Source organism: Cylas formicarius, unplaced genomic scaffold (assembly GCF_029955315.1).
Source record: "Cylas formicarius isolate icCylForm1 unplaced genomic scaffold, icCylForm1.1 PGA_scaffold_9__14_contigs__length_23061073, whole genome shotgun sequence".
Classification (NCBI taxonomy): Eukaryota; Metazoa; Arthropoda; class Insecta; order Coleoptera; family Brentidae; genus Cylas; species Cylas formicarius.
This window is the reverse complement of record NW_026844365.1, coordinates 19623908-19643960: the sequence shown is the minus strand read 5'-3', so window position 1 is coordinate 19643960 and position 20053 is coordinate 19623908. Positions and strand designations below refer to the sequence as shown.

The 20053-nt window shown below is 35.3% G+C and overlaps 1 protein-coding gene across 3 annotated transcripts; it reads left to right on the top strand.

The window, feature by feature from the left end:
* The first annotated feature begins 318 nt into the window (after positions 1-318).
* LOC132707924 (uncharacterized) lies at positions 319-19993 on the top strand. Of its 3 annotated transcripts, none has more exons than XM_060679964.1 (7): positions 319-815; positions 1902-2001; positions 2597-2702; positions 3714-3997; positions 7732-18993; positions 19325-19425; positions 19533-19993. In XM_060679964.1, the coding sequence occupies exons 1-7, from the start codon at positions 725-727 to the stop codon at positions 19541-19543; spliced, it is 11955 nt and encodes a 3984-aa protein (XP_060535947.1). In that variant the 5' UTR covers positions 319-724; the 3' UTR covers positions 19544-19993. The 3 variants fall into 3 exon arrangements, with proteins under 3 accessions (XP_060535947.1, XP_060535948.1, XP_060535949.1); XM_060679965.1 differs by having other exon boundaries at positions 2063-2702; XM_060679966.1 differs by lacking the exons at positions 319-815; positions 1902-2001; positions 2597-2702 and having other exon boundaries at positions 3851-3997; positions 7719-18993.
* The last annotated feature ends 60 nt before the right edge of the window (positions 19994-20053 follow it).

Sequence of the window (20053 nt, the reverse complement as noted above, 5' to 3'; positions counted from 1 at the left end):
GAATCAGAAAGAGATAAAGGTCTAGGACACAAAATGGCGCTTATTACAGAATAACATGCAACAACTAAACAATCTAAAGGGCATTCCCAAAGCCGGTTCTGTCAACAAGGCAGTTATTTTAGTTACCAAGAATTTTCATAATCTGTTTAAAACATAAAACCAAGACGTTTTGGCAAATGAATTAAGCCATATTGTCGATTATGCAAAAAATATAACGTATAAGTAAAGTTTTAAAGGTTTATGGTGAAATTTTGCGCGATAGGTTGGCAATTCGCAGGTCATTAAAATCTCCCACCTTTCATAATCCACAATGGGACGTTATACAAGACACAAGATGATAGAAGGAATGTCATAGACATATAATGCAAATTATAAGGTAGCATAAAAGCATTTCGATCTAGGTATAATTATGGAAGTAGGTTGAAAAAAGTGCAGTTTTAGTTTAAGACAATAAATGTCGTCAGTGCAAAAGAGGCATTAGTGATAGTGATATCGTGATTTAACAAACGAGACACTTGGAAGTGGAAAAAAATAGGTGTTGTGTACCAAAACTTCAACAAGTTATTGCGGGTATTATGTGTCACAGAAGATATCTCTTTACGTTAGAAAGGACGTAAACTTGAAAGTTTTTAAATTGTATCGTGTCCACAAAGTTTTTAGTATCATGTAGAAAGTATTGGAACGAAATATCTGACCTTTTTTATTGTTTACTAGTTTGGAGCGTATGGTATTCCCGGACTTTTATACGATGTCGGTAGAAGCCGATACTCGATCGCTTAAAATTGTGAAGAGAATTTATGAACCTTCCAAATCAAGTAAGTATTAATTATCTCATTTGCCAGTTAACAGTGAACTCTTTGAGAGAGAGAGAGTGGTATTATCGCCACTTAACTTACAATTCAAAAAACATATTTGCTCAAGTGTCAGCATTTTAGAAATATATTTGTCCTGTAATAGGTGTATAAGGCAAAGTGGGCATGACTAATAATGTTAACACCATCTGGACTGTTGACACTTATGTCTGTTAATAAGTTGGGACTTAATTTAGAGTACAATTAATTTTTGTTGGTTTTAGATTTGAGATGGTTACACCGTTTTAGAATGTCTTTGTAAATAAATATTTGTGGTTTAGGTGTTAGGAACTTGGTCAGTCAAACCCATTATTACTGATTTTTTATATAGGCCAGAGACCATAGGAGTCAATGCTTCTAATTTAGTCAATAAATTTATATATGGTCCGCAAACATTTTTAATTGACAATTTGTTATCAGTTTGAATATATGGATTTGTATTTTTATATGTAAGAGTAATACAATACAACAAAGAATAACTAATTTTATCATATAAAGTTATTTGTATTTAATTCTCAAAGCATGCCTGCTGTGCCTTTAATTTAATTGCACATTTAAAATTTTTGGCTTTTTTTGTGTTAAAAAAGTTGTCAAAATTGCTTTTTAGAACTTAAATGCCTGTAAGTGAGCAAATTTTATATATATTATATGAAATTTTCCTTAATAAGGCATTCTTCTTTCGATGTATATGATAACATTTTCCATCGCTTCTCTATTCGTTGCGGTCTGTATTAAATATTATAAATCTTGTAGTCCTGTCCACTGCCTGACATTTTCTTCCTTCTGATTCCTCTCTTTCCTTCAATTTAACGCATTAATAAACTATAATTTCATAATGTGAGAAACAAGTAAGTAAACAACCCAAATCCCGTTTCAACTTAAATATTAATCTTTATTGTTTGCTGGACTTTTAACAGTCATTTTGAATATATTTTCTATGGACTTACGTGCAATAACAATCTACAACTAACATCATCGGTAGTAGAAAGATGATTGTCATTATTTATACAGAAAATACATTTTGCTTCAAATTGATAACTTTTTTTATAGGGACAATCCGCAGCCCTCAAGTTAGAAGAAAGTTGATACGATATCACTTGGGCAATTTAACATGGAAAATTTCGCAAGATATCGCTTTGAGCATCAAAAGGTAAGTTTTCTGTATTTTGCATTTTATTTATGTATACTTAAATTTTGCTTTTTCAATCAAGCAGTTCCCCCCCCCCCCCCCCGCCGGATAATATTTCTGTTTTTAAAAATTTTATTCAATCAAAGAATAGGATTTATGTTAATTTTTCAAAAAAAAACCCACAGGCTACTTAATACTATTTATAAATCTTCTGGAGTGGTTGATGATGAATGAAACTTGCTGACGTTTGGTTTCGCGAAAGATTTGTAAATAGGATTTATGTTTCAACATTTTCTATTGTTCTATGTTTTATTTGTTTAAATATTTCTAACATGGAAAAAGAAGGATAGAAGAAGAAGTAGAAGAAAAAAAAGAAGAATTGAAGTTGGAAACATGAAGAAGCGCACCAGGAGGTAGAATTGGATCAACGTGAATTCATTTTTTTATTGTCGCGATAACTGTTAGCAATAGATGACTTTTTATTCGTTTGATTGAAATTATTCGCCATCTGAAGAGAGAGAAGAGCGCAACGACCAAGTAGATCAAGATGCATTGCCATAAATTTTTTTTATGTTCTCTCATGTGTGCTTCCGTCTAATTCTAATAAAAATTTTAGATACATAAACGAAACTCACAAGTATGTCAGGCAGACCCCAAAATTTGTAAACCAGATACGATCCGAAATAGTTTACCTCCATAATTACAACTGTCGTGTAGCCAGGGTGAGTATGACCTATTTTTAAATTTGAATAAATGATGAAATTGTAAAAAATCTTATTACCAAATTTATTTCAACAATTTTATCGCTGTCAAATGTCCCGTCAGCCGACTGTTTCATTTTTCAATAATTTTATTTAAAGTAAATGATAAAATATACCGAGTCTGGGCTACTCGTGGTGTAAGTGAGGCGATTGTGATTGCTAATCTTGGCACCAGATTTCCTTTTCTTATATAATAGCAATAAACAGTGTATACCATCTTAAATCTTTAACCTAACCTAAAATATAAATCAAATAACTTAGAACACAACAAAAAGTGTACACTTTACTGCTTGTTAATGGGTAATTATCTCCAAGTTACCCAATAAAACACTAATTTGTTATTTGGTTTGATTGTTTATTAGTTTTTTATTTTTATTTCTATTTTACTAATAATACTATTTATCTACATTTACTTCCGAAAATATACGAACATCCCCTATGACGTTCCTTTCAGAACCAGAGTAACGAGCAAAAAAGAAAAAAAAATGAACATGCTCGTATTTAGTTTTGGTTAGTTTGTGTGTTTTAAGAATTTAACATTATTATAAATAGTTTTTATATATAACATTACAAGTCGTCTTTTTCTGTTGGAAAATTTGCAGCCTTGAATATTCCTTCGATATGTTTAAACAACTTATAGTTGTGGCATGAACCATTGGATTTACCATTTTGCTTGAAGTTTTCAACAGATAGTGTTAGGTATAATTCTCCCAATCAATAATAACTGCTTTAACACCAATCGTGACTATTTTCTCAAAAGAAAAACCAGGTACATGTATACAATTTTGTATTTATACTTATAGTAAAGTACAAAAATAATCTATTTCATTTAAGAATTACTTGTGCCTCTTCGGCATTGAAATTGGTTGACCAATTTTAAAATTATTTTAAAATGTTGCCTGCTTTTCGTCTCTGGTATAGATTTAATCAATAACTAACCCATAGAATTGTGAAATTGGTCTATTGTTTTAGAATAGCAGCGTGTACCCTCTTGGAAAAACTATGAGAAAGCTGCTCATTTGTTACGTGGAGTTAGAAATGGCTGTTCTAAGTAAACCCGAATTTAATCGGGATTCCTATATCACAATTGCTCAAGACAGAGTCGTTAGGTTATTGTGTTTGATATATGCCGAGTATAGCAAATTTAGTCCAAAAACTCCGGGGCAAAACAATTCAAATGACGTTTGGAAGCTCGTGTGCCTGTTGCTGGAAGATGTAGATCTCGATACACATAACGCCGTCGATGGGATTAGAAGGTAGGTATACAAAATATTTACCCGCATGTCAAAATTTCCAATCCTAAACTCCCCAAAATATCAAGCTTCAGTAAAATGTCACTTAAATAAAATGTTAAAGTTCACTTCTAGAAAATGTCATTTGCCATTTGTCAATGTCAGTGTTGGAATACTGCAGACTTTTGAATATGTCAGCTTGCTTTATTCTCCTTGACCTTTTAGTAGTTTCAAGGAACATGGTATGCTCCTGCAGCTAAAGGTGGGTATGTCAGGTCCTTTGCTGTTCCAATGGAATACTGGATGTTTCTCATGGGATTGAAGAACGTTTCAATGTCTTGTTTCTTTAAAGAACTACCAATCCTGTCTATGATTTTCGGAATATATATCACTCAATCATATCTATTCTGTTTTTAGTTAGCAATCATTCAAAAGAAAAAAAAAATCATTCAAAGATTCTTGCCAAGTAACAATGGTGGCTAATAATCTATATTCTGTTTCTCCAAATTTAACAATCTCAAATATCAGTTAATGTGTTAATTTATCAATTGCCCCGATTTTCGTTACTTTTTGAAAATTTTCTTCAGTAATTCTGTGGATTTTGTGTTAAACTAACTTTGCAACAAATGGGAGTGTTAACTTTCTAGCTTCTTCAGAAAATGTAGAAAATCGGCAAACAGATCTGTTTTGAGGTTATTTCCTTTCAGCGAACAGTCTTTTGGGAAAGAGGAAAGAACAAGGAATGTAAAAGTTCAGTTTTTTCAGTTAAAAGTCAGTAATTGTATGTGGGTTCAGCTCTTGGGCAGATTAAGTGTGCAGCTCGTCGTGACGGAATTTCATTCTTCTTTCGTTCTACAATAACAAATTGCCAAAGTCATTTGCGGTGTTGTTTGGTAACTATTATTGTTGAAAAACAATACGATTTTACATACCAATATTGCCATCTTTTAAAGAGTTAACAATATTGTTATTTAACCATGATCACAACAGTGTATAAAAAGATTGAAGTAATAATTTTGAACACTAATAATATCAAATATGTTATTGCACCCCGTATATGTCCAAATGAAATTCTGAATAAAAGTTTCAATCAGTCTACAATTCACAAGGAAAGATCATCAAAATCAAACGAAGTAAAAATGGGACCATTTTTGAGCCGCCCGTTTTTCATGGAGGTGAGTGTATTAAAATACATAATCTGTGTATGTTATGGAAATGAATCGAGTACACCTTTTTTACTTAGAAATCATCACACTGTCGTAATCTTTAAAAGACAATAACGGAATGGTAATAGCCAGCAATAATCTGCTATCAATGCAACGTTTTACCGACCTTGATATCTGCGTTCCATTCTTTTTACATTTCGGCGGAAACTCTCACCTTCTTCCTTACTCGCGGCACCAAGATTTTCTTGAAAGTAGTCCAGATATGAGTGTCAGTGTAGTTTTCTACTCATATTGCATACCAATTTCCCCAAATTTGTGTAACATGTTCTCTACAATGTCTTTGTAATTTGGATATTCGTTGTTTCTTAGAAAGCTTTGTATAACATTAGTAAATGAAAACCTTTTCAGATTTGATCATGGTATTCACAAGAAAATTCTCCACATAGGTATTTAACACATGCTCCATCTTTATTTAAAGCTTTAACATACTGCTTCATGGGTTCTAATTTAATATGGTGGTAAATGAATTTTTCGTGGATCAATCATCAATCAATCAATCGTGAGCAATATTTTTTAATTCTGGAGTTAAATCAACCCTTTTTGGTCAGTTGTTTTTCTCCCGATGTTGTTATCTGTTTCTACTGTCTCACTTGTACAAATCCTGACTGCTGACCTAGTAAAAGTCCCACAATTTTTAAGCCACCACAAATCATCCTCCTCGTATTTGATTCTCTCAATCAGTAGTTCCAGCATTCTTTCATTCGCACTTAACGAACGACAAGAACAAAAGCAAGAACATTTACGTTGTGCTGGGCTTTTCTTGGATGAGTCAATAAAATGCTTCCAGTCCCTAGAATTGTAGTCTCTACCAAGTTTTTTTATTAGATTAGGAATATCGGTCCAATAAACAAGTGAACCACTTTGTTCAAAATAGCCTATAAATTCTGTGTCGCGCTTCCTGAAATATGAGATTTTAAAGTCTTCTGCCAGTAAATTTTTATTTCGAATTTCGGAAAGAACCTTACGTAAACCTAAGTCTCCCACGAACTTCTGATTTTGAAAATAAATGGTTGCTGAGAAATACCCAACACAAAATCTCTGTTCGCTTGTGTTTTAGGGTGTAACTAGCGCCCGCTACATATTATGTGAAAAAATAGTATAGTATTCTCCGTCTGAAAAAATCCCGCGATTTCAAGTTTACTTGACAATTTTCCAAAAAGAGCTTAAGCCAGAAAGCAATAACAATTTGGAGAGTTAGACTTTGATACCCTGTGATTGTTTTAATCTAGAATTGAAGAGTGACCGGAATCAAAGTGGTAAATGCAAAAAAGTAATCTTTGAGATATTCACGAAAAATGTAATAAAACGAACAATATTCGTTTTAATAGTTTATTAACAAAAAACAAATTCAAAGCAAATTGAAAACTAATACTAACGTAAACTGATGTGGCTAATAAAATAAAACTGAAAATATAAATAATAAAATGAAAGAATAAAGAAATTATTGTTTTAAGAAAATGGAGTTAAAAATTATTGCTTACGTATTTTAGAGCTTGTAGCAACAATTAGGCCAACCATAAACAGGAAACAAAATGTACCATAAATGTTAAAAATACAAATATTTTTTAAGAAAAAATAAGCCTCTTTCTAATCTATGCTTGTAGCGGATTATGAAAGTCTTCACAGTTTTACCCTTCACGTTTGGGGGATTATCTTTGTCGATCTGTATTATGACTGCTGCTGATTTGAAACTTTGAAGTGTTAAGAACTAAGTCCACTTATATCTCAAATTTCAAAATTGGCCATATCCGACCCCTTCAAATAGTGGGTTGTACTTTGCTGATTGAATGAAGTTGCTATACAGAATTTCATGACTCTTGCGTTTTTCTGTCAACGCAAAATCTCTGTCATAGGGCATAAAAAGATACCCGCTAATAAAAAACGAACTGTAATCGGAAAGGTCTTGAGCTACCAAGAATATCAGAACGAACAAAATATATTTGCTTTTATTTTAACCAGCAGAGGATCTTTTATTGATAAATCCACTATTTAAACAGCGAAATCGTGTCAGCTATATTATACAGGAAAACTGCGATAAGTAAAATATGTCAGAATGCACCTGCATTACTTGTTCAAGGTTAATGGATAACCATCATTTGATGAAGCCCCACTTCCCTACTCATAGCATGATGTTTCGCCTGCTTTCTTTTTATCAATAAGTATATCCAACTATTTCCTTGTCACTGTAAAAATAGTCATAAAAGTTGCCTTACAGACTTGAACAAATTTTGCACTTTCTAATGAAATGGTGTAGCTAACTGATCATAAGCGCCACAGCCGTTCTTTCTGCGCTTATTTTTGTCAGATTCGCTCATATTCTACAATAATTTTTCAAATTAATTGTTTGATCACAAATTACACGGCACATACTGCCTTTTGTCAGAGTACAAAACATATCGTTGAAAACTTATCTCTGGGAATAACTCGATTTCAGAAATTATGGTACTCACCAACTTTGTTAATTTCATTCTTTAGTTGCTTCATTTTCATTATTATTATTAGTTAACATTGATATAAAGTTTATCATTTCAGAATGGTCTTCAGGCGGATTGATATTTCAAAGGAAAGGACGTTGTCGGCGGGTCAAGTGATATTAAATCACATGAAACTTCCCAGGCAGTATATTCTCGATTTCGAAAAAATGGAGGAAGACGACAATGAAAGCGACGATGACGAAACTTTTCCGTTCGACTTGCAAAAATTGGGAGTAACCCAAACAGAACGTTTAAAACAAAAAAGGGAGACGTTTCAAATACCGAAACCGACGCCAGTGTCACTCGAAATTGGCGAGGGGATCAAAATAGAATTGACTTTGGGGCCACAACAATCATCGAGAATGGAAGACTCGACCGAGCTGGTTCCTACCATTGATCTCACAGGTGGTAGTGCCATCGAGATATTTTTACCGGAGAAAAGAGTACAGGACAGTGCGCGAAGAAGGGCACAGTTAGAAAGGATGGCGATGATTGAAGAGGAAAAGCGTGTTGCGCGTGACAAAATTATCGCCGAGTCGTGGTTGAAACATAGGCCCAAGGACATAAACTTCCAAGAAAATAACTTTAAACCATTATTGGCTAATACCATTATAGACTTACTAGATAGTGATGATGACGACACCCCTCCCCCTTGTAACGCAATATGTGCTTCCTCGACAACCATTAAAAACGAAGATGTCAGTTTACCTGCTGTTCTCGAAACTGAAACCACTCACCAAACATTCTCTGTGAATAATACTTCCAAGGGGGTCTTTACCATCCGAAATGAGTCTGGCAGTCAAAATGCTGACGTCATTATATCTGAAAAATCTGAAAGAAAAAAAGAGGAAATAATTCAAGAAAAGAAAAGCGAAGAAAATGAAACCACTGTGGAAAATGCAGCTGATACGAATTTGGGTAATCATGGTGCTCAGTCTATTGAAAAAGGAATCAGCGAATTCTCCTCACATAATAATGAGAAAAAGTTTATTGCAATAGACATTCAACGAGAAAGTGAAGATAAGGAAACTGCCACGGAAAACGGGGCCTATCCGAATTTGGATAATGGCGGTCCTCAAACTAAAGTAATTGAAGTTGCGTCCTCTGAAAAACCATACATTTTTCAAGAAGTGAATGTTACTCTAAAGGAAATTCAAGGGAAAAGGGAAGAGAAAGAAACCGCCATGGGAAATGCAGCTGACCCGAATTTGAATAATGATGATACCGTGACTCGAGACATTAAATTGGAATTCCCTTCAAATAGTCACAAGAAAAGAGTCACTGAAAAAGACATTCAAAGAAAAAGTGAAGGGATATTAACCTTGGAAAATGAAGCTGATACGAAGTTGGAAGATTTTCAGAATATTGCAATTGAAGGAGTGTCCTCTGATAAAAAACTAGAAATAATTGATGTATGCAGTGTGACTCAGAACACTAAATTGGAATTCCCGTCAAATAATAACAAAAAAAAACTTGCTGACAAAGACATTCAAGGAAAAATTGAAGATAAAGAATCAACCATAAAAAATGAAGCTGATACGAATTTAGTTGATTTTCAATACATTGAAATTGAAGGCGTGTCTTCTGATGAAAAACTAAAGATAATTGAAGGAGAGAGTGTGAGTCAAAACATTGAATTTGTTACTCTAAAAGACATTGAAGGGAAAAGCGAAAAAAATGAGACCGCCATGGGAAATGCAACTGATCCAAATTTGGATAATGATCGTTCTCAAAATATTAAAATTGAGGGAGCGTCCTCTGGTGAAAAATTGGGAATAATTGAAGGTATGACTAAAAATATTGAATTGGAATTCCTTACAAATAATAACCAGAACAAAGTTGTTGAAAAAGATATTGAAAGAAAAAGTGAAGAAAAGGCATCTACCATGGAAAATGTACCTTGTCCAAATTTGTATAATGATGGTTCTCAAAATATTGAAATTGAAAGAGTATCCTTTAATGAAAAACTAGAAATAATTGACGAAATCAGTGTCACTCAAAATATTCAGTCGGAGAATAACAAGAAAAATGTTACTGGGGAAGATCTTCAAAGAAATGCTGAAGAAAATGAATCTACCATGACAAATGCAACTGATCGGAATGCGGACGATGATGTTTCTCAAAATATCGAAATAGCAAAACTGTCCTTTGATAAAGAATTTGAAGTATGTGTGACTCAAAATATTGAAATCACGTTACCTTCAAATAAAAACAATAAAGATGTCACACTAATGGGCATTCGAGGAGAAAGCAAAATTACTTTTGAAAATGAAACTGATTTGAATATGTGTAATGAAGCATCTCAAATCAATGAAACTGTATCTCTAACCTCTGCCGATGTTGGACCATCCAAATTAGATGTAGGAGGTGATGTTTATCCGGAAAATTTCAGACACAGATATCAGCTTGGCGAAGAACAAAACAAAAAGGTCAATATTGTTAAAAAAAATATTTACAGCATGGAGCACATCTTAAAAACTTCGAATGTTTCGGAAAATGTCAGCATTCCCCACGAAATAGCAAGCTGTCTTTCCAATATACAAGACGGGGATGTTGCTATTGATCTTTCTACAGATAGTCGTAAAAATGTCGAAGAGCTGTTGGTTTCTACCAAAATCGAAACAAATCAGCACGCTATAGGAAAAGGAATCGGAAACGAATCTGAACTTTTGAACGTTAGCAAATGTTCGGTTGATAATAAAGGTGTTGATAGTAGTTGTCATGTTGAAGCAAAATTGGATGGGGATGATGGAATAATTTATGAGTTATGTTATAAAAATGCCAATTCTTCAGCTATAACTGAAAGTGAATCATGTTTAGATCTTGTTGGTGACAGGTTAATTAGACCTATATATTCAAGTTGCTTTCCCGTCTCACCTAGCGAGGATTTTCCAAAGGATGAGACTGAAAATACAGCCAAAAACGAAACTACCAATCATGGTCTAAATGGTGGTTTTGATACTCAACTGTTCAATAACGTCAAGGTCACCAGTGAGGATCTACTCTTGAGATTATCCCAAAAAAATGAAGTTATCAATAATGAAATTCCAGATTGTAAGAATGATGATGGAATTTGTAATGAAGATAATGATTACTTTATATTTGGTACAAGATCAGATATCGATCGCAGAACATTGAGTATTAATATTTGTAGCGATTTAGAACACTGTGAAACTAATCAAGAACGGATGCCAGAGAAAAGTGGAACTACCAAGAACAAGTGCAAACAATCACCAGATCTTATAGGACCACAAACTGAAATCACGCTAAAGGATAATCTTGAGAATGTTAAAAGCAAAGTTGTTGGCCAGGAAGTTAGTGACCTTTCAGAATTTAAACAATCCTCAAGATATATTGCAACAACAGCCGGTGTCCTTAATACTTCGATCGAAACAATTGAAAATCCATGCATCAACAAGGAGATTAATCCTGAAGAGAATGATAGCCAAGGAGAATCATTGATTGATCCAAAATTATCTATTAGTACTCCCGAAATTGCAGTAGAGGTTGAAACTTTATGCAGTAATGATAGCAATGAACTAGTAGATGCAACCGGTGAGGCTATAGAAGTTAATGATGATAATGATACCTCAATAAAAAGCATTCATGCACAGGAAACTGACTGTCCACAGTCATCAGAACTCTTTAATAATGCTGGAAGGGTACTAAATGAAACTGTAGAGAAGAGTGTTGGTGAGGAAATGAATTCTGATTGTAATGACACGTGTAAACAACTAGTCGCAACATATACTGAAGAAGTGCCGAATGAAGACACAAATTATCCTACTGGTGATTCCCATGAAGAACCATTATCATTAGACATAACAGAGTTCGAACTTTACGATAACGAAAATATTGTAACAAGCAATGCAAAAATTGTTGTAAATGAAGTTATATTTGATGATAACGATGCCAATGATAGCATTTTCATTCCCCTTCCTGGTGTCAATTCCGAAAATGAAATGGAGAAACATGACTCGGGTAATATTACGTTGTTAGCAACAGCAGCGTCGTTACAGGAAAAAATACCAATCAAATATAGATCCGCTATGAAGACAATAAAAAATGATGTATATAAACAGATACAGTGCAACGGCGGCATTGAGGATGATCGCGATAATAACGACAGCGATAATCTCCACATTGATGAAGAACTAGAGAGCAAGGTGACCACGAGTTGTTTTGACTCATACACGTTTTTCGGCGATCAGTTAGTAGGTGAGTCTAAGAAACAGAGTTCTCCTAAAAAAACTTTCAATACTCGACACAAACGTCGACAATTGAAGACTTCACCTAAGGAGAGACAAAAAGAAAAGTCAGTCAGTCCGGTTAAAATTGTATCGAGAAAGGAGGGCTCTACCGAAAGCCAATTAAGTTGTAGTCCCAGATTGCTTGTAACAAAGGCATCCGTGAAATCATTTAAATATACTTGTAATACGACTGTTCAAAGTAGTGACACAGACGATGATGATACTCCACTATCGAAAAGAATCGAAAAAAAAACGAATTGTTCTGTCGGCAATGGATTAGGCAAAAGCAATGAGAAAAGTAAAACACCTGCCAGACCGCGAGGCAGACCCAGAAAGGTGCCTTTGGAAAAAAATTGCAAACCAGTAGCAGAAAGAACCGAATGTTCTCCGAGATTGAGAAAGAAGTCATATGACGGCCATGCAGATGTAGACACGATCGGAAAGTGTCCACAACAGAATAACCAAATCATGATATCCCCTACAATTACCGATATGGCGAGTCAGTTTAGTCCTCGGGGTAAAAAACTAAGCAAAGAGGGGCCACTGAAACTTAATCCTGAAACGAACGAAGGCGTACAAGTATCGTCAAAAACTAAAACAAAAGTGGAGTTGACGACGTTCAACCCTTCTCTTACTCCCAAGGAAAAATATAAACTCGCGCTGCGAGCTCAACTGAATCAACTGAGCGAAACCTCGGAGGCGAAACCTGTGGTGCCACCGGCCAAACTTCGTAGGAAGTCAGAAAATATAAACTTTAAGCAAGGTGCTATTGTCCAGAAAGAGGCGACGGACTTACCAACTGTAAATGTACACATCGATTTGCTCTCTAACTGTAAAAACACTTTAAAGGCGACAGCTGATAAGTTGAAAAGAAAACTTGCAGGCGAAGATAATTTTTTCGCAGAAAGTGTGCCTAAGAGGGAGAAAGCAAAGGCCGTAATGCTAAACTCTGATGAGAATTTATCAAATGATATGGTGTTACGTGACATCAGGGAGGAAGTGTCAAAGGTTGTGAGCAAATTGGAAAATACGTCTTTATTTAATGATACTTCTAATTCCATCGAGTCAAACAATCAAGTATTAGGCCAGCATGATGTTCAGGTAAACGGAACTATCAATCGTAATGGGGAACGAGAAAATGAAAATACAAGTCCATTTTATTCAATGGACAAAAGGCAATCAGCATCATGCAACCGACGAAATTCTGCATTTGGTGATGTCAAACTCATTGATACTGACAAAGCAACAAAGCCTGTTGACAGTACCGTCGGTGATCTTTCAATAAACGTGATAAGTATTAAGTCTGCGCTTTCATCTATGAAAAGTAATTCGGAAGCCGCTGACCGTGCAAATCCAAAAAAAATGCAACTTGAACCATCAGAAAACAAAGGGACTAAAGAATCCAAAACTAAAAACTTCGACACTATAAAAAAGAACCAAAAACACAAACGATCACGTTCTAATGCAGAGTATAAGAAATCCGAAGATTCGAGTAAGAGTCGTCCAGATGATAAACACATATTAGATGTTAATGAAACATCATCGGATTGTAGAAGGAAAAAAAAGTCTAATAAACTGTCAAATTCATATGAAAAGAGCAAAAAAGAGGAGACGCTCAAAACTGAGAAAAAGCAAAGCAAAGCAGGTCTGTCTCACGTAATGAATGAAAAGCAAAAATGCCGAAGTAAAGGTGATAACACAGACAGGTACAGCAAAAAAGTAGAGGAGAAGCGCGAGTCAAAGGAACGAGTGAAACGTGGTAAAGAAGAAAAGGTAAATAAAAACAAAATTAAAACACTTAATAATACAAGAGAGGATAGTAATAAAAATACGAACCAGAACGGCAAATATGTGAAAGAAAATCCAATTTCTCATCACTTGATAAGTTGGATCGATGATAAATTGGAATCTTCCCATTTCAGTCAGTTAGGCAAAAATAACTACAAATTTGGTTGCGCTTCTAGGGAGCACCAAATTATAACTGAAAAAGGTGTCGATCTACTACAGTCAGGTTTTAAAGAATCCGTGAAACATGATGACAAACCTATAAACACAATTTCCATAAAGGAATCGAATCCAAAAACTGCGAAGACTAGTCCTGTCGCAGATGTCACATATTTCGATGAAGCAAAAGCAAATTGTTGTAAAAAGAAGACCTCAAAAGTTGTGATCGGAAATTTTGATAATAACATAACTCCTATGGGCAACGCCATGGGTATGGATGAAAAGGAGTCAAGTGCGCGTGTTTCTACAGAGAACTCAAACGAAGATGTGAAAACAGATCTCTACAAATTGAATGTGACGAAATTTGATGTAACTGATACAGAAGGATCAGCACTGCATTATAGCGGGAACATTTCAAAGGGTGTGAATGGAAGTTTAACTGATAACGTCACTGATACGACCGCACTTGGTATGAACCCTAAAACGGTACGGCAAACAGAAAATATTCCAAACCAATACATCAATAGTGTTTCTGCAGAAAACTCTAGTGAAGATGCAAAAACCAATCTCTGCAAATTTATCGTAACGAAATCGGATGAAACGGACCCAAAAGAATCATCATTGCATTATGGGAAGGACATGCTAAAGGGTATTATTGGAAGTTTGCCTATTAACGCCACTGATATGACCGCGCCAGATACGGACAACAATGCAACACAGCAAACAAACGATATTCCAAACCATAATGTGAATAGGCTTGTTTCTACAGAAAACTCTAGGGAAAATGTAAAAACAGATCTTTGCAAATTCGGTGTAACGAAATCTGATGCAACTGGCCCAGAAGTATCATCAGACGTTGTTGGATGCTTGGCTATTAATGTCACTGATATGACCGCACTTAGTGCGGACCACAGACTAACACAGCAAACAAAAAATATTCTAAACGAAAATAACAGTATACATATCTCTAGAGAAAACTCAACCAAACATATAAAAACAGATCTTTGCAAATTCATTGTGAACAAATCTGATGTAACTGACCCAGAAGAATCAGCAGGCGTGGTTGGAAGTTTGGCTATTAACTTCACTGATATGACCGCACTTGGTGCGGACACCGGACTAACACAGCAAACAAAACATATTCTAAACGAAAATAATGGTATACATGTCTCTGGAGAAAACTCAAGGGACCATATAAAAACAGATCTTTGCAAATTCATTGTGAACAAATCTGATGTAACTGACCCAGAAGAATCAGCAGGCATGGTTGGAAGTTTGGCTATTAACGACACTGATATGACCGCACTTGGTGCGGACAACAGACTAACACAACAAACAACAAATATTCTAAACGAAAATAATGGTATACATGTCTCTAGAGAAAACTCAGGCAAATATATAAAACCAGATCTTTGCAAATTCATTGTGACCAAATCTGATGTAACTGACCCAGAAGAATCAGCAGGCGTGGTTGGAAGTTTGGCTATTAACGTCACTGATATGACCGCACTTGGTGCGGACAACAGACTAACACAACAAACAACAAATATTCTAAACGAAAATAATGGTATACATGTCTCTAGAGAAAACTCAGGCAAACATATAAAAACAGATCTTTGCAAATTCTTTGTGACCAAATCTGATGTAACTGACCCAGAAGAATCAGCAGGCGTGGTTGGAAGTTTGGCTATTAACGTCACTGATATGACCCCACTTGATGCGGACAACAGACTAACACAGCAAACAAAAAATATTCCAAACGAAAATACCAATATACATGTCTCTAGAGAAAACTCAAGCGAACATATAAAAACAGATCTTTGCAAATTCATTGTGACCAAATCTGATGTAACTGACCCAGAAGAATCAGCAGGCGTGGTTGGAAGTTTGGCTATTAACGTCACTGATATGACCGCACTTGGTGCGGACAACAGACTAACACAACAAACAACAAATATTCTAAACGAAAATAATGGTATACATGTCTCTAGAGAAAACTCAGGCAAACATATAAAAACAGATCTTTGCAAATTCATTGTGACCAAATCTGATGTAACTGACCCAGAAGAATCAGCAGGCGTGGTTGGAAGTTTGGCTATTAACGTCACTGATATGACCGCACTTGGTGCGGACAACAGACTAACACAACAAACAACAAATATTCTAAACGAAAATAATGGTATACATGTCTCTAGAGAAAACTCAAGCGAGCATATAAAAACAGATCTTTGCAAATTCATTGTGACCAAATCTGATGTAACTGACCCAGAAGAATCAGCAGGCGTGGTTGGAAGTTTGGCTATTAACGTCACTGATATGACCCCACCTGATGCGGACAACAGACTAACACAGCAAACAAAAAATATTCCAAACGAAAATACCAATATACATGTCTCTAGAGAAAACTCAAGCGAACATATAAAAACAGATCTTTGCAAATTCATTGTGACCAAATCTGATGTAACTGACCCAGAAGAATCAGGAGGCGTGGTTGGAAGTTTGGCTATTAACGTCACTGATATGACCCCACCTGATGCGGACAACAGACTAACACAGCAAACAAAAAATATTCCAAACGAAAATACCAATATACATGTCTCTAGAGAAAACTCAAGCGAACATATAAAAACAGATCTTTGCAAATTCATTGTGACCAAATCTGATGTAACTGACCCAGAAGAATCAGGAGGCGTGGTTGGAAGTTTGGCTATTAACGTCAAAGATATGAACGCACTTAGTGCGGACAACAGACTAACACAGCAAACAGAAAATATTCCATGCGAAAGAACAGAAAACTTAAGCGAAAAAGTAAAAACAGATATCTGTGAACTACGTGTGTCTAAATTTGATTACATAGCTCAGGAAACTACACATTATTGGAAGGATGCGCCAAATAATTTGCTTATTGACGGCGATGATTTGAGCACAGATTATACGGAGAACATACATCTAAATAGCGCAAATAAGAATGAAATTATAAGCGAAAATGTGAAAAGGGATGAATGTATAACCAAATATGAGACAATTTATCAAAATACAGCAGCGACACATTCTGATAAGGACACCACAAAGAGTGTGATTAAAAATTTGGTTATAAATGTTACCAATGTGAACACAGAACATGCGATTCAATTAAATGTAGAAAATAAAGATTTGATCGAAAATACTCCTCCCCCAGCCAAGAAACAAAAATTAAATGCAAGTTACTGCAGTAGTTCGTACAGCCGCAGCCATGCAACAGATTTGGATGTAGCTGAAAGCAGCAAGGTAAAAATGGATCTCAAGTCAAATGTATCTGATGATACCGAGCAGTATGAATTCTCTAATCAAGTAATCTTCGACTTGATAAATGATTTGGTCGATAGAGTAGCTAGTTCAGTTAGCATTTTAAAGTCGGAATGTGTGCCGTCATTTGAGGACTATTTCAGCGCTGAAGTGAAAACGCCCAAGGAGACATCTATCGTCCAATTTTCAATTTCCACAAAAACAGATTCTGGATTAACATTACTGAAAGAGGAATTTAAAGGCGAACGGATAGAAAATTCTGCTATTTTCGCGCATACCCGGAAAGAAAGTATTTGTGGCGATGCATGTCAGTCAAATGTCCCACAAAATTCCGGTGAAGTTTACAATGTTACCGCTTCAAAGTTCGAAAATCATTATGAACCCATCAACGGGTTTAATACTCTGTCAGAAAATATTTTGGATAACATTATTTGCGCAGAAGGCTCGGAAAATGCTAGTACCAGCGAAATCAAAACTGAACCAAGCGATACTCCAACAGGAGGGGATCATACGTATACCAGAGATCCTTTGGTTAGAGGGAGGCATGAGGAAAAAGAGGTGCTTTCAACTTCACAATTTACCGACAGCAATGTTAGTTTGGAATATGCTTTAGATGAAATCTTGGACTTTATTCAAATAAATAATGACCCTGTGAACAGTATATTAGGAAGTCAGTTTAGTTTGACCTTAGAAGATGGAAACACTACCGTTCCAATTGATGCGTCAAATATAGAAATTTGCGATCAGCCAAGCGGCTCGAGCTGGGATTCTTGGCAGAATTCCGCAAAGGGTAATATAGGAGAGAACCCTTGCCCGGGTAACACTTCAAATCTCGAAAAAGAAAGTTCGGCGCCGGGTATAAACCAGAATATAGAAGCGACTTGGTCTTCGGAAAGTCCGAAAGTCGTAGTTGAACCGCAGCCCAACTTTAATGAGGTAATGGATTTCTCCTATCTGACATATCCTTCGACACCATCCATCGAGAAGCCTTTCGCGTACGATGATGTAGAAAATGAAGATATATCCAAATGTCCTGTCGAGTCGTCAATAGACCAACTCCTTAAGCTTTCCGATCATCTTGTCAATCAAATGAAGGACGATGAAGCGGCAACCGTGGACAAGAAAAAATCCAAAAAACCAGAGGAGGATAAGTCTCAAATTCCAAAGGACAAAAACAAAAAATCTAATTCAAGGCAACCTGTGAAAAGCGAAGTGCCGATTACGCCACAACGGAGATTAGGCCGACGTGAAAAGCCGCCACACGCTATTACTAGAAAAAAGGAGACCTCTTACTCTGCTAACGAAAATTCTAGAATAGTGGAAAACGAAAAAAACATTTCTGAGGAGCAGAAAAAAAATCATTGTCATCAAAAAGGAAACTTGCCAGATCTGGGAACTGATTCAAAATCCAATCTTAAATTCTCAGAATATTCAAAGGCAAAGAAAAAACCCGTTGCAGAAACTACAATTTGCCCCGAAAGAGGTTCTCGTACGGTAAGGTCTCCAATGTATGTGACAGATGTAAAAGAACCAGTAGAAAATGTTGATTCAGTATTTTCGGTGCAAGAGACGAGCCCTTTGTTATTAAATATTACCAAAAGGGACTCAAAAAGCTTAATTGATCTCGGTTTAAGCACCTGTCAAAGCTTTAAATCCAAATATTCGTGTAACGAGAAAAATAGGTTTGCTGATAACAGATCAACAAATCATATGCCAATGAAGAGGAATAGTGAAGAAAATATACAAGCAACAAGAATAAAAAGACAAAAGACTGTCGACATAAATTACAGAGATAGTCGGAGTCACAGAAGAGAATCAACGGCAAATGCGTCTGAAACAAGGTGGGTGGTTTAACATTCTTTGTCTTTGTAAGTGATGCGGTCAGAATATTTTGCTTTCAATTGACATGTGATTGTTGAATGTGGCTAGGTGTTATATGTTCCTATATTGTCGGCATAGTCAGGGCCTGTGGACAAGATGTTGAAAAATTCAGTATAGCGATGCACAAAATAGCCTGTATACGGCGAGTGGCAATAAGTGTTCCTGAAAAACGAAAAAAGTTACTTTTTCTTATCTTTGTTAATTTTGGGTTATATCTCTCTCCACTAAAATCCATAATGTGTATAATGTATAATAATTTAGTTTGTTAAGGGTATTGTCATTTTCTTACAGTCCCGATACATCATGGTACGAGAACGTTGAAAAGCAATGTGGTACCGAAATTTGGATCGCAACTACTCCCAAGTGCACTTCCCGGAAAATTAGAAGAAAAAGTAAGTATATTTCTTATAATACAGTTGATACAATATTTAATAAGAATAATAACAATAATATAACACTTTTTGGTAGCTTTATTGACAATGTTTTAATGGTGTTGTAGATCAGCATTAGTAGGACATGATTACTTCAGAAATGATATGATGATGTGCTCTGAAACTGCGACCCACACAACAAATTAATTACAGCACAATCAAATATCAGTTGGTTTATGAGTATTTAGGACATATTTCATCTTCCCCACCTATTGTCCACAGAGGTACTTTTTGGATTAAATAAATCTAGTCATTTTTATTTTACATCTACGAAGCAGTGAGGGTTATCTACATGATCAGGTATAACTTTATTTTGTTATGTACATTTTAATTAGGAAGTGTTGATGCTCTATGCTTAGATAATGGTATAATGTCTTGAGTGACTAGAACCTTAGGAATGAATCGTTTTAACCACATTTTTTTTTTTGAGTTATCTCTTTGTAAATAAATTGTACTTTGTATATTTTGTAATCTTGCGCATAGTTTAAAATTGTATTTAGTTTCATGAGTAAATGAATTTTATTTCATACTTATGTGTTTTAATCGACTGTTAATATTATTAAATAACACTGCAAATTTATTCAAATAA

Excerpts from the sequence above, each read along its gene's own strand:
- LOC132707924 (XM_060679964.1), top strand. The coding sequence starts at position 725 with ATGGTATTCCCGGACTTTTATACGATGTCGGTAGAAGCCGATACTCGA. Across the intron at positions 2,703-3,713 it reads ACAACTGTCGTGTAGCCAGG|AATAGCAGCGTGTACCCTCT; the intron begins GTGAGTATGACC and ends CTATTGTTTTAG. Across the intron at positions 18,994-19,324 it reads GCAAATGCGTCTGAAACAAG|TCCCGATACATCATGGTACG; the intron begins GTGGGTGGTTTA and ends ATTTTCTTACAG.